The 15,995-nt window shown below is 36.7% G+C and overlaps 1 protein-coding gene across 4 annotated transcripts in view; it reads left to right on the top strand.

The window, feature by feature from the left end:
* The window catches only part of LOC138709116 (fibronectin type 3 and ankyrin repeat domains protein 1-like), a 101,212-nt gene that overhangs the window by 51,614 nt on the left and 33,603 nt on the right, over window positions 1-15,995 (top strand). For all 4 annotated transcript variants that reach the window (XM_069839649.1, XM_069839647.1, XM_069839648.1 and 1 more), the window contains one exon: window positions 14,326-14,407. In XM_069839649.1, the coding sequence (XP_069695750.1) occupies window positions 14,326-14,407 (82 nt within the window). The remainder of the gene's footprint in view (window positions 1-14,325; window positions 14,408-15,995) is intronic.

Here is a 15,995-nt window from a genome sequence, read left to right as displayed (position 1 = left end):
GTTTATTTAGTATTCATTTATTTAACTCAATGGTTCCCAAGTGTGAGTTGCGACCCCTGGGGAGTCGCGTTAAGAGCTGAGAGGGATCGCGAGATGATTTACAAAATAAAAGAAAAATATCTTATTCACATACCTTTATTTTGTATTTGGAAACGTAAACATAAACAGCATAAAATAAAAAGTATCAGTGCATAGTTATAAAGTAAAAAATAATTAATGTAATAAATGTGCCTGTTTTTCAGAAAGTAGATTCACAAATCTGGAGTCTATCTTCGATAAACACACAGTGATATCATTTTAAAGTTCAAAGAGATTTCTCACTTTTATTTTGAAGGCAATCACAGATAAACACATTTTGCATAAATACGAGTTTGCAAATTTTCTAAAAAAATTCAAGAGCTTCTCAAGGTATTCTTGCATCGTAGTGGTTTATTAGAAGTAACGATAAAACCATATTTGAGATAGTTATCGCTGCAATCTATTTTTATTTTTGTCACTGTTAGAAGGTAGAAGGTTCTAACGATTTTTAAAAATATATCCAGCCGGAACAAAATGCAAATAGCTCGTCTTTGCTGTTTAATATTAGGTATTTCACTTGTCACTCAAGAGTAAGACTCACAGACTGGAATTGTCATTGCTTTTCGTTGCTTATAAAGGGACATAATTTCATTTTTACTTCAATTTTTATTGTACCTGAGTTTTTTAATGTACTTAACTCTCACAACCTCTAATAGTAAAATTCCAATCATCCTCCACACAGAACCAAAGTCGTGTATGCAGTCAAGGTCTTCTTACGGTCATAGTAAACAGTACTGAGTTAGTGAGTATAGTACGTTCCAGAAATATGCTCGCATTTTCCAGTGACGAAAGAGCTTTCAATATTGAAACATATTTTCGCACAGGTACTGTCGTCCGTTTGCCTACGTCGCATCCCGGTTTCCCCCACCCGCTTCTGCTCGCCCCTCTGTAACGGCTAGTGGCTGGGTGTCTTAGCTCTTTTCTGAAAACATAATTTATGTTAGGAATCGGACGTCTACGTAATATTATACAACTGTTTAAAATAACTTTAATAAAAGGGCCTCGTTACGTAATTAACTGTCACGTGATTTTCCCCCTTTCTACGACCCTGCGACATGACCACTGACGGACAGTAGATAGCATGTCTAAGTAAATTTATCTTCTCGGATCAGGCAGAAATGAAGATTGAGTTTACAGTACGTAAGGTACTCTTTTATAGAGTAGGTACAGAATTATTTCAACATGAGTTACTAGTACGAAGGACGAAACTGATCATTGGAATTAGGTACAATAGTCTATAGTGCGATAATATGCACAAAAGAACTGAAGCCTGTATCGAAATGAAAGGCCAACATTTTCAAAAATGTGTTTAAATATCCATATTATGATTATTTTTCAATTTAACTTCATTCTCTACATTGTACGCTAATGTGCTGTAGACAGTATAATATACACTGCATAATGAATACGTCCGAATAGATAGCTCAGTTCGTGAGTAAAAACACTTATTGTTAATACAGTACTGTATTCTGATTAAACAAAAACCTGATGAAAATTATCAAACTCAAAATCGCGATATTTCCTAGTTTACGTAAATGGATGAACTACTTTTCTTCCCTGCTGTACCTAATAGTGATTAGTTTGTATTTTACGCCAGTATCATCGAACACCAGTAGTAGAAGGGGGTAGCAAACGTTGTTTCCGGTTTTCAACCGTTAATCCAAAGGTATAGCCAGGTTAATATTAAACATGTTAGTAAAAATAAAATTATGTCCCTGTATACAAGTTATTAGGGGTACACGTGCAAATATTTTGATATCTGTTTAAGAAAAACAACGCTCTATTTACTTTTTCTCTCACTATAATAGTTTTTGTATATATGTCATGTATTTTACGGCCATACCAGCTTATAAGGAATTGTATGGATACTGCGTGTCGGTACCTTTGATGTAGCCGTGACTGATTTCATTGGCCTTCAAACCAGCTGTACCTGCATCAGCGTGAATTCCCTTGAGTTGGCGCTGATTTCGCCCAGCAATTTACAGCAGAAATACTTTTAGCAGATTTGCCAGCGAACAAGGATTGCGTTTCACTGTTCGCGGGTATTCGATTACACTGACCTCTAGCGGTTGAAAGTGGAATTACACGCTAACGGAGCGCATGCGTACAGGAAAATAGAATAGGAAAATTCGCCGAGTGTCCTATTTGCTGGTCGTACTATGAAATGCCTGTCAGTTTAGATTATACGCACATCTTTGGATCACATGTAGGCTACTCCAGAACATTCTATCTCAGTCAGTTAAGAAGCATTAAACTTTCAGGGAGTTGACTCACCAACATTTGAGACAATGGAAGGATTCACTGACGTTGTTTGCTGAGTTTAGAGTACCTACATTAGTTGTCTGTCTTTACATCGTTTCTGAAGTTGTACACGTTCAACTTATAAAAACATTGGTTTACGAAGAAATGCTTTAGAGAGTTTCGAAAGGAATTTTCTGTTTTCTGATTGCAAATGTTGGCCGGAAGCGAATGAAAGATTTTGTAACATAGGTGAATGGGAGACTATTAAAGAGCTTTAGTCGTAGGTATGCTTAGAGAGGATTTTGGGTGTTCTTGTTTCAAGTATCATGAGAATGATAATCAGAATTTCTCTTGAATAAATTTTTGTGTTATACTTGTACAGTACATTCTCCTTTGGTATAGCCTACTATCTTACATTTCGTAATGTACAGCTATTCTGTGCGTTTCCCACAATTCTGTTGTTCAGTGTTCTGGGATGGGATGTAGTGTACTACGAGTTTGCATACGATAACTGAAGTGTTGGGCCGAATAACGGTTTATGTCTTAATCTGCTAACTGTGCAGGAGGAACAAAAATGTTACATCGTAATTCCGCTCATAAATTTACTATATGACGGGCAACATAGACCGTTATTCCATCAATATGTTTTGTGCACTAAGCGAAGTTTACGATTGTCTGTTATTGAAAGTCATATTACACATCATAGAAGTTTGTAACATTTTCAACTCCACAGAAATGCTACTGGGGAATACAGACAATAAACAGTTTATGCAATGAGAATATTATGAAATATACAAAATCAATAAAAAAAGGTTAAATATGAACAAAATGATTATGACGTTTATTTCTAAATGCTATATATTAATATTAATTAACACCATGTAATTTATTAAAGTTACACTCAATATCATATTATGAATAAACATACTCGTACAATATTTATCAAATAATAACTATATTATTGGAAAACAACTGCAATATTGACATTAAATATTAATGAAAGTTGTAATAATAACAAATGAATAAAAATAAATAAATATTACAGTTGATAAATTGTTGGGGGATGGAATTTGAACCCCTGATCCGAATATTCAGCATCCATCCCAACGGATGGCTTATCAGATAAGTATACATTTTATTAATAACAATCACAGTTTTTAAATGCTGACTGTAAGAGAGCAATACATTGTAAACAGTTCCTTCCTGACATCAAGATCAAGCTGTGAGTATATCTCCTTACAAGAATTTCCACAAATCTGTTCCTGAACCGAAATACCTTAATAAAATTCTAAAATGAACTATAGTGGCAAAACACAACACAGACCAACTAACACTAACTAAATTAAAATACAATTAATAAAATACTGCAAAAATAACAGACAGGAACTTAAATTACGTTACTTGGGGGATCTTTCGCACTAACTTGCGACTTCGTCTTCCTTGTTGTGTACTCAAGACCACTGTCTCTCAGCGACTTTCGTGACGCATCTTTCCATTTATTAATTTGTCTGGATCCTTTTTTTTTCGATTTATTTAGCCGGTCAATATCTACCGTATAAATCGTCACTGTCTTTCAGTCGTCCATTTTACGTAATAGATCAACCGAAACCTGATACACACAGTTCAAGTACTCAATATTCGTAAAGAGAACAAACACCCGTGCAGCAACTCCCGATACGATGTAAACAACTGGAAGCCACCGGCGTGGCTCAGTCAGTTCAGGCGAGTTAAGGCGCTTGCCTGCTGGTCTGAAGTTGCGCTCGGGCGTGGGTTCGATCCCCGTTTGGGCTGATTACCTGGTTGGGTTTTTTCCGAGATTTCCCCCAACCGTGAGGTGAATGCCAGGTAATCTATGGCGAATCCTCAACCTCATCTCGCCAAATACCATCTCGCTATCACCAATCTTATCAACGCTAAATAACCTAGTAGTTGACACAGCGTTGTTAAATAACCACATTAAAAAAAATAAACAACTGGATACGCTAGAAGTGATTAGTGACATAGACCGTTGTTCTAACCAACAAATTCATGGTTGTAACTTGTGTAGAAGCGTCTCTGATACAAATATTGAAAAACAATTTTTGTGACAGCTGTGTAAGACTGCAGGCTACTGTTTTGTTGTTTAGTCAACTGTCCGAAGACAGGTCTGAACTTCAAAATGATGCCAAGAAGGCACCACTTATGAGGCAACTAGGCCAGGAGATAATAGGGTAGATTGGCCAGATCCTTTCCCCCTCCATTGCATAGATCGTCGACTAGCTACATATTACATTAGTCAGATTTCAGATGCATACAAACAATTGTTCTTCCTCTGACATATATCGTCAAGTCAGATGTACTGCCTGGTAATAAATTTACATATCAGCCAGAACCTCAATCAGAGATAATTATTCTATTAAAACTTCGATTTTGAAAAATTGTAACATTGACCATTATTCGGTCCAACGCTTCAACTGTTATTATAGGCACTGAGTTCTATGAAATATTAAGGGGGAGGCAGGACTCTGCACAAAAGTCTAAGAAAACTTTGAATTGCTTTTTCCCAAAAATATTCTTACGCATTTTTCAGAAAGTAACATCGTCTGATTTTTCATACAGTAACCGTGGAAATTGCTCAACCCAAGATGGTTGAAAACTACGGCTCTTATAGATTACCTTTCTCTTACACTGCATTGTTCACCCTTCATTGATCCTTGTAGCGATGATGAACATGAGCTATTAGTTCAACTGCACTGTAATTTATCATTCTGTTTCCGTTCATTGCAGTTTTATTTTGTATACTTTTCTTTAGGCTATTAAAATGTATTCGCTATCAATAGTTATATCGCAATTGCTAATCACTTAACAAGTATAAACTCGCTGAGACACGATCATCACAAAAACGATAATTGAAACTCAATGTTAATAACGGCCAATTTTAAATTCCGAAACAAATTTAGGTTCAATTGTTTATGAAAAGATGCTGAACATGGATAATAATTTAATTGTTATTAGTCGAATACATTGTTAATGTTAACTGTTAATTCCGTATTATTTCTGTTTGGTAATATTTATGACCAAGCAGCATAACTTGTTGCCCGATGGAACAGGTTTGCTGTTACTTTACCATAGGTACGGGTTTGTTTACTTGCGCGAGTAGTCATGGTCAGCGGTGGAAAGGCATAGAGATCACAGATTTTCGTATAATGACATGAAGCGTAGAATGAATATAGTAATTTCTGGTAATGTAGGAGATTCGGTAGGCAAATTACTTAACCATTTCAGTTTGGACTTAAAGACTGAAATATAAGAATTATTTAAGCATGTCAGTAAAGTAGTGATTCAGAAACTAAAAAATACGAGTTACATTATTCGTATTCAGTGTTTGTAAATTTAAATGTACAGATAAATGTTGATAATGTTAATGCACTGACAGAAAGGGTTAAACAGTGAGTTACTTGAAGGATATAAAAAGTGCTAATAGTTTTTAAACAATCATCCAACACTTCCAATGTTAAAATCGCCGTGAAAGAGGCATTACGACCTTTCATGTTGAATTACCCTGAATTTACATCTGCTGTGGTGAAGTGTGTCTAGATTCCTTGTGCATCTGTTGACGCAGAAAGGTTTTCCTGAATGTATAATTTAAATGTTAGTGACCGTAGACGCAGAATGAAAGAAAATAATATTGTCACTTCTGCTATGCTTTCATTCCACAAATAGAAACAGCAGATGTTACATAATAAAAATAATGTTTTTTTTTTTCAGTGTTATAAAGTTGTGTTTAATTTTAATATGTAGAATAAATTGTTGTATGAAACCTTTTTTTATGCTTATTTTGACGCCCAATACGTAATATAGGTTTTTTTTTAAGTAAAATCGCTTTCCAATTAATACGAAATTATTGCGATTATCTTACAACTAATTAGCGATAAAACCGAAATATAATATTTTTATAACAATTTTTTTTAATTAATACGGAATTCTGTGATCTTTAGCCCATGATGTAAGTTACTCGTCGCAGTTGATAAAGCGTCGTAAAATAACCAATTAAAAAAATTTACTCGTCCACTGCATTATGAAGCAAGTAAACAGTGAACAACTAAGGCACAGTAGTTCAACGGGTCACGACCCACGCCGCCTTCTGTTGCACACAATAGAGGAACTATAGAACACAGTTAACCTAAAAACCACTTGTCTCTCTCCTATCGGGCACCAAGTTTCGCTCCCTGCTTATGACCATTACTTCTCGATCGCAATAATCGGAAAATTTGAACTGAACTGAAAAACACTTGGATCATAGACAAAAAAAGTGGAGCCACCGCACCTATCTCAAATGCAGGAGGAAAAAAAAGGAGAGGGGAAATTGTGAGTTGCGTTATTAACATATCATTGCGGCAGCTGGCCCTCTCTATGGATGTGAAATAACCATCTTTGACTTAATGTCCTAGTTCATCTTTCAAACAAATTAATTATATCTTTAACTTGAGAAATCTCTCTTCGAATTACTTGGAGGGGCAATTAATTTGATTGGGGGGGGGGCGATGCCCCTTGTTCTAAAGAAAGTGTCTTGCCCCCTTCCCCTGACGTCGGCGTCTAGGATGATGGTATTCCATGCAAAAACAAACTAATGAAATGAAATGTAAACAGAGTTGTAGAAAAGGAGCTCTAACAAGGAAATAGAGTTTCCGGATCTATGTCCACACAACACATTTTAATCCTCTAGTTGTGAAGAATGTTTCCTGTATAGCCCTCTTGGGCTCGGATAGGCTAGGAACAGAGGTTATAAGAAAAGCAGACCCGAGAGCATTCCTGGCCTTCAATGAGAATTCAGGACTTGGGTAAATTTTCCAGTTATCTGGGGCACAAAGGGCCCACTTAAGTGGCCTTTGTACACGGGACAATTCATTCGTTTCCCCTTCTCTCTTCCTCATCATCATCATCATCATCATCATCATCATCATCACACTCACTGGCGTAGCTCTATCGGCTAAGGCACTTGCCTGCCGGAGTTGCGCTCGGGCGCAGGTTCCATTCTGGTTGGGTTTTTTCAAAGGTTTTCTCCAATCGTAAGGCAAATGTCAGGTAATATTGGCGAATCCTCGGCCTCATCTCGCTAAATAAAATCTCACTATCACCAATTCCATTGACGCTAAATAACCTCGTAGTTTTGATACAGCGTCGTTAAATAACAAAGTTAAAAAATCATCCTCACCCATTCCCTATACTACATTTATACGAACATTTATACATACACTCACGACATAGGCCGAACTCCTTACAGATACACATCATGTACAGCGTAGCCCGCCGAAGTGGTGTACAAATTGAAAATGGGTCACAATGCTGCCATCTATCAGCAATATGCAGAACCAGAATCACGCAAGTGAAGTGGGTAGGCATTAGATACACATACACACACTCTCACATTCATACACTCGTACATGAGATGATTGTGAAGTCCGACAGGTAGCTTATGTGGCATTCGTGAATCCGAAGCTGACAGATAGGCCATCCTGTCTCAACAAGTCCCAATATCTGGAGTCCCAAGTCCTTCCTGTATTAGCATCGGAAACTCGTACTAGTACCAAGACTTCACCCAGCCTATTTTTAACTAATGTAGACGATATTAGGTAGATGAAAGAAAGGGGATGTGGAGAGTGTTGAAGGAATGGAAAAGGGAAACGGAAGTACCCCGAAAAAATCCTCTGCGACGTCTGCTTTGTCCACCACAAATTCATAACTACTTGGCCAGGGATCAAATTCGGGCCACCTGGTTGGAGAACTAGCTTGCTAGCGCTTGAACCACGGCTCGGCGAAAGTTGGTATCAATGGAGGAGGTAAAACAAGGTAAATAGAGAAGGAACGAAAAAATGACAAATGGTAGACTATGAAGTGACAATGACCTTAGAACATAGGAACTTCCCTTACAAAAATAACGGTAACAAGCGAATTGGAGTCTTACTCTTGAAAACAGTGAACAACTTTCCGTCTTGATTGGCATTGGCCAGAAGACGGATGTTAATACCTGAGTCTATAAAGAGGGCACGAGTTTCGTTTAATAAGGCCATCCAATTAGTTGGCACCACAAGGACGAAACGACAAATTTCGTATGTGTTGATGCAAGACAACGGGCCGCCGGCTTTTAATGTAGCCTACACCGGAACTTATCGTTATGATTTCGACACTTCGTGCCTTCAACTGGGTGTTTGCACGCTTAATTAATATTTCGGCGTGCGTTTCCTTCAGAGCAAGGATATATTGGACAGGTTTATTTTGTACCTATCATCTGGAACAAGAGATTCAATTCATTAAATCAGTGGTTCTAAACTTTTTGTAGGCTCGACCCACTTTTGGCCGAGATATTTGTTTGCGATTCCCCACTACGTATCGGTGAGTTATTTAACCCTATTCGAAAAATTCAAAGTCCAGTTAAATCGAAAACAACAATGTATTTTACTCAAAACAAATAAATACCATCCAACTTCCAATGTACCGGTACCTGCAAGACAAGATATCGGAATATGCAAACCTATTTTCCAATTCTCTTCGGCTTCTTAGACTAGCCTTTCTTGCTGTTATATTTTTCGAAAACTTAACATCTTAGCCTTGCAAGCTACTGTTAAAAGTGTTTAACATAATAACAGCCAGAGATAATATCGACAAATTTATAAGGAAGCTTGATTTCTGGTCGACATCACTTGACAAAAAGAAATTTGATTCATTCCCGTGTATTAAAGAAACCATGAAAAATTTAGCCATGCGGGGTAGCCTACAATATGACAAATACTGAGTTTTTTTGTGTAGGCTACGTACATTTAAATTTGCACAGTTTAAAAAACAACTTTTTGGATATTTTATGGAAGAAACTCACAACAACTGCTGCTGCTACAGATGTCATTTTCACCTTGTATTGGAGGAGGAACCCGAAGGCTTACACTGCAGCCTGAGGCTTATCGTGCTTACCACTCCTATTCGGTGAATAATTTGGTAGCCGAACAGTCGCGCTCTTGTACAAATACATCACGCCGCACCGTGAACTTAACCTGGGCTGTTGTATGTATGATGATGGTGTGTGAATTAATTATGGCGAAATGAGTTCGAGATCCAACGCCAGAAGTTATCCAGCAATTCTGCTTCAATTGGTTGAGGGAAAACCTCGGAAAAACCTCAACCAGGTAACTTGTCCCACTCAGGATTTGAACCTGGGCCCGCTCGTTTCATGGCTAGACGCGCTAACCGTTAATCCACAGTGGTGGACTTACAGATGATTATTGAATCCATTTTAAACACTTGCCATCAATACAAAAGCGAGGAATCTCCTTCAAATTGAAATGCATGTCAGTTTGTAGGTATCGCATATAGAGTTCAGATCTGAAAAGCTACTTTCTAAAAGAAGAAGCACATTCGCATTAATTATTTTTTTAGTTTGAAGCTACTTAAACATTTCTTATTTTTATGTTCAACGTTGTTTATGTTCATGTTACTAAATACAACATAAATGTGTGTTAGTAAGGCGTTTTTGTTTTGTTTTGTAAGTTATCTCACGCATCTCTCAGCTCTTTACGCGACCCCCAAAAGAAGTCGCGACCCAGTCTTTGGGAATCACTGCATTAAATTGACTTAATTTGTTTATGTATACAAACCATGTTTGACCAAAATTGCTACGGACTTAATCTTCACACAGGCCATTTCAGCGATGTGAGTTGAATTTTTTTCTTCTCTCTTTTCATTCATTGCATGACCTGGTAGAGAGATATATTAGATTCATGATCTTTCGCCTATGTAGAATTTCATTGTAATTGGTGTTACAAAGGCTTCTTAAGGATTTCCTTACTTCCGTAAGACCAGAAGAAAGATGACACTTAAATACATAAGTACTCGTAGTTATAGATAAACTTAAGGCACTGCTACAAGCACTGCGACCTTTCAAGATCTATTGTGCTAACTCTCAAGCTAGGCGCAATTCCAAACTCATACTGGCTGACTACAATAAGGTTCGCTGCATACCCAGTGTCGTGTCCGTAGCTCTCGGGTTGACAGACAGACTGCTTTATTACCTTTACTTCACCAAGTAATCATGTTTGCACTGTGCTGGTTGTTTAAGTAGATTTCCAGCAGGCCATTATAATAGGGAGGGGCTAAACCTCTTGATCGTATTCACATCTTAGACTTGGTCGTTACATTTAATGAGTTCTTGAAATGGAACTTAGACTTAATCGTTACATTTAATAAGTTCTTCAAATGTAGCTTAGACTTAATCGTTACATTTAATAAGTTCTTCAAATGGAGCTTAGACTTAATCGTTACATTTAATGAGTTCTTCAAATAGAGCTTAGACTTAATCGTTATATTTAATTAGTTCTTCAAATGGGGCTTAGACTTAATCGTTACATTTAATTAGTTCTTCAAATGGGGCTTAGACTTAATCGTTACATTTAATGAGTTCTTCAAATGGGGCTTAGACGTAATCGTTATATTTAATGAGTTCTTCAAATGGAGCTTAGACTTAATCGTTACATTTAATGAGTTCTTCAAATAGAGCTTAGACTTAATCGTTATATTTAATTAGTTCTTTAAATGGGGTTTAAACTTAATCGTTACATTTAATTAGTTCTTCAAATGGGACTTAGACTTAATCGTTACATTTAATGAGTTCTTCAAATGGGGCTTAGACTTAATCGTTACATTTAATGAGTTCTTCAAATGGGGCTTAGACTTAATCGTTACATTTAATTAGTTCTTCAAATGGGGCTTAGACTTAATCGTTACATTTAATGAGTTCTTCAAATGGTGCTTAGACTTAATCGTTATATTTAATGAGTTCTTCAAATGGAGCTTAGATTTAATCGTTACATTTAATGAGTTCTTCAAATGGAGCTTAGACTTAGTTATATTTAATGAATTCTTCAAATGGGGCTTAGACTTAATCGTTACATTTAATGAGTTCTTTAAATTGAGCTTAGACTTAATCGCTACATTTAATGGGTTCTTTAAATGGAGCTTAGATTTAATCGTTATATTTAATGTGTTCCTCAAATGGGTGATTCCGTTAATTAAAGTAAAGCATTTTACTTCAAAAGAGACAACTTAAATGAAGCAAGACTTGACGTTAAGAGAGCAAATAATTGGAATATAGTTTTGGAAGTTCATTTGCCGGTCCGATGGAAATCTTTACATTATACACTCAATTGGAACGGTGAGTTCAATATTACTAGTACAATTTCAGTAATGCAAGTATACAAGTAAAACTATTAATTATCATTACACCAGGCTTCAAACAGGCTACCCAACTAAACCCTTGGCCAACGTCCTGTATGCGTTGTCACCATCCGGCTCTGTAGCCTATTCCGGGAATGCTTTGGAATGATGACGGAATAAAGAAATGTTGATGGAATAATGCAGACGCCTAATATGAAAATCCTAGTGCTGATCAGGACTCAAACCGGACCGCTTGTGTTTCTGACTGAAGGTCTGGCCGCTCAAAGTAGGGACTACATACATACATACATACATACATACATACATACATACATACATACATACATACATACATACATACACGCGTACATGTATGTATGTATGTATGTATGTATGTATGTATGTATGTATGTATGTATGTATATGCATACATACATGAGTAGCAAGCGGCACTTCAGAAATCAAACTTTTTGACTGAAGGACATGGACACTATAAATTTTGTCGTAGCTTCTTGGCGTAAATCTTGGGAGTTGGTTACAAAGGCAATGAATCGCAAGGCGTTGCGTGTTACGTTTGCTGAGGTCGTCCAACGAACTGACGTTACAATGCCGAGGTCGATCCCGGGTGAAAGGACGGAGACGGCACGTGCTTGCTATGTCATTGAGATGGCTAGCACGATTCCCACATCACTAACTGCTGCACGGAGAACTTATGCTGGTCAACTCCACCATCGACTGTTTTGAAAAAAGCCGGGCTCAGTATAGTGTTATTCTTACGTTTACTTTTTTGAGGTGGGTTCAAATTCTTGTTGACTCGGTCTTTTTAAATATAAAATTTCATGTTATATTCACGGTAGTTAATTGTGGTGGAGGTTTGTGCTATCAGAACTACTCGTACCATATAATGACTGAAGGACTACCATTACAAAGTAATAAGCTTATACTAAGTCACGATTCAGTTATCTGTATCACTCCCGTTCATCATTCCTTCCAGTGCATCCTTCAGCAGACAGTTTCTTCTGAGCCAGTGAGTGACCCAATCAATTCCTTTTTCTCTTCCTGATCAGTTTCAGGATAATTTTTTCTTCAACCACTCTTTCCAATGCAGATTTATTCCTTCGACGAGTTAGAGAATCACAATATAAGAAATGAAGAGTCCACTGCAAGAATGATGGATGTCATTTGGAATACATTTTTCAGGAGAAGCAATTGAAAGTTTGAAATGCTTAGCGCTCAAAGCTTAACTGTGATTTTCCGATCATTACTGGACAATGACTATCAGTGTTAATGCCATATAACTCTGTATGTACATTCTATATGTCTTAAGCTATGCATTGACAGTCTCGGTTCATTTTCGACAAGAAAGTGACATCCATCATTCTTGCAGTGGACTCTTCAAATGCATTCAATATCTTCTGCGTTAAAAACTAAAGAACAGTTTTTTGCATATAATTTAATAGAATAAATGTAATTGCGTGCAAACCGTAGACGGAAGTCAGAACAGAACCTTCCTATAGCTCAAAGATAGGGAAGTGGAGTGGAGTCGTGCTCCGAGGCTGCCCTAGGGCCTGGATTCGGACTCTGCTTGGAGGTGATTATCTGGTTGGGTTTTCGAGATTATTTCCGACCACAAGGAAAGTTCAGGATAACAGACAAAGCTTGGAATTGAACGGGTTACAGCAGCTTCTTGTCTATGCGGACGACGTGAATATGTTAGAAGAAAATCCAAAAACGATTAGGGAAAACACGGGAATTTTACTTGAGGCAAGTAAAGCGATAGGATTGGAAGTAAATCCCGAAAATACAAAGTATATGATTATGTCTCGTGACCAGAATATCGTACGAAATAGAAACATAAAAATATTGGAGATTTATCCTTCGAAGAGGTGGAAAAATTCAAATATTTTGGAGCAACAGTAACAAATATAAATGACACTCAGGAGGAAATTAAACGCAGAATAAATGTGGGAAATGCGTGTTATTATTCGGTTGAGAAGCTTTTGTCATCTAGTCTGCTGTCAAAAAATCTGAAAGTTAGAATTTATAAAACAGTTATATTACCGGCTGTTCTATATGGCTGTGAAACTTGGACTCTCACTTTGAGAGAGGAACAGAGATTAAGGGTTTTTGAGAATAAGGTTCCTAGGAAAATATTTGGGGCTAGAAGGGATGAAGTTACAGGAGAATGGAGAAAGTTACACAACGCAGAACCGCATGCATTGTATTCTTCACCTGACATAATTAGGAATTATTAAATCCAGACGTTTGAGATTGGCAGGGCATGTAGCACGTATGGGCGAATCCAGAAATGCATATAGAGTGTTAGTTGGGAGACCGGAGGGAAAAAAACCTTCGGGAAGGCCGAGACGTAGATGGGAGGATAATATTAAAATGGATTTGAGGGAGGTGGGATATGATGATAGAGACTGGATTAATCTTGCATAGAATAGGGATCGATGGCGAGCTTATGTGAGGGCGGCAATGAACCTCCGGGTTCCTTAAAATCCATTTGTAAGTAAGTAAGTAAGTAAGTAATGTAAGGATAAAAATCTAATAGTCAAAGATCAGAAACCACAATATTGGGAATGAGTTGACATAAATACTGCTATATCCAAGGGTCACTATGTCTAAAAGCACCGGTAATTTTAATAGAAGACTTATTTCAGTAAAAATTGTTTTCGGAACGAAGATTCACTGTTAATTTGTTTCTTCTGTTTAGAATAATCCTAACCGTTATAATTTCATCTCTACACCAATGCTGATAACTGTTGTATTTGAGGTTCGGATTGTATAATATTAATATAATTGCCTTCTTTGCTTTTACAGAAGCCCCAGTAACGGTTGTGAATTTATACAGAGCAATTCAATATGGACAACCAAAAACAGCGAAGAAGATTCTTGCAAGCAGGTAATGTACTGAGTGAAACATACTGGCAATTTCTCTATAATCTGAAGCAAAATTAATAATGTGAAGATTGAATATAATTATAAAACATAATTTACCTTCAAGGATGACGTTCTTTGACCCATTCGTTTCGTATTCTAATAAGGATTAGGCACACAAATAATGGGGTTTTCTGGCCATCTGGTCATTATGTCACAAAATCACCGCTTAAGACAATACTGGGTAGTACAAGCAAGGAACAATCTTCCAGTCTCTAGCGGTCGAATTCGACCCATTCCGCTGTTTTCTTTTTTCTTCCTATACATACTGTTACTTGAATCATAACATAAGACATTATGGGCCGTATTCTTAGCGCGAGCTTTCGGTGGATGATCAGCGAACTAACGTTTTTCGTATTCATACACCAGTGTCAGCGATATATCATATGAATCCTGTTTAGCACGCTCGTAGCCCGGGTTAGCGAAATGTCTATGAATAGCACCCTATAGGTCTTAATGTAAATATACAGAGTGGCCCGAAAAAAAGGTAACCGAAATGATATAATAGCGTATAATGATATGTAGTTTGTAACATACCTTTTTATTGTTTCTGTTAAAGATTATTTCAATCAAAGTATGTTTTATAAACCACCACAATCTAAAAAAAAAAACAAATCTGCAATGAGTGGAAATGTTTCGAATGACAGGTTCTGTTACCAATCACAACTTCCTATATCCATAATGTGTGATGGTCTGACGAATGTGATGTTTTGTTAAGTGGCCACGTTAATAAACAAGACTGTTGTTTCCTTGGTTTGGAAAAACCACAGGAGTATGAACAGAGACCATTACATTCTGAAAAAGTAACCGTGTGGGCTGCTGTGTCTAGCCACGGCATCATATAAATGACCTTCCAGAATTCATTAAAGCAATAACAATTATGTATGCAGATGACACTACTTTCCTATGTTCTTCCTCTGCTCTAAATCAATTACATGCTCTCAACAACGACACTCTATCACAGATGGCTTTATGGTTTGAATCTAATAGTTTCTTGCTTAATCAAGAAAAAACTATCAACATAACTTTCAGCCTAAATTATCTAATAAATAAAGACAACAGACTCAACTACACAACATTTCTAGGACTTTTTATAGACTCCAGTTTAACATGGGATAAGCACATCGAATACATATGCACAAAGCTATCAAGAGTTTTATATTTGTTAAAGAAATTAACGACTTGCGTTTCGCAAAATTATTTAAGATGTGCCTACTTTTCTTTCTTTCAGTCGATAATCGGATATGCCCTAATTTTCTGGGGAAATGGAACCAAAATTGGAAGCATCTTGATTTTACAAAAGAAAGCCATTAGAATTTTATGTAAAGCAAACTATCTGGAACATTGTCGGCCACTTTTCAGACAATCACGGATTTTAACAATCAATATATATATATATATATATATATATATATATATATATATAATTACTCATTAGTGGCCAATATACAAGATCATGAAATTAGAAATAGTGAACAAATTAATATTCCATATTGTAGATTACACAAGAGCAACACAAACTTTTTAATTATGGGGATGAAATTATATAATAA

This window comes from Periplaneta americana, chromosome 11 (genome assembly GCF_040183065.1).
Source record: "Periplaneta americana isolate PAMFEO1 chromosome 11, P.americana_PAMFEO1_priV1, whole genome shotgun sequence".
Lineage (NCBI taxonomy): Eukaryota > Metazoa > Arthropoda > Insecta > Blattodea > Blattidae > Periplaneta > Periplaneta americana.
This window is presented reverse-complemented; position numbering and strand designations above follow the sequence as displayed.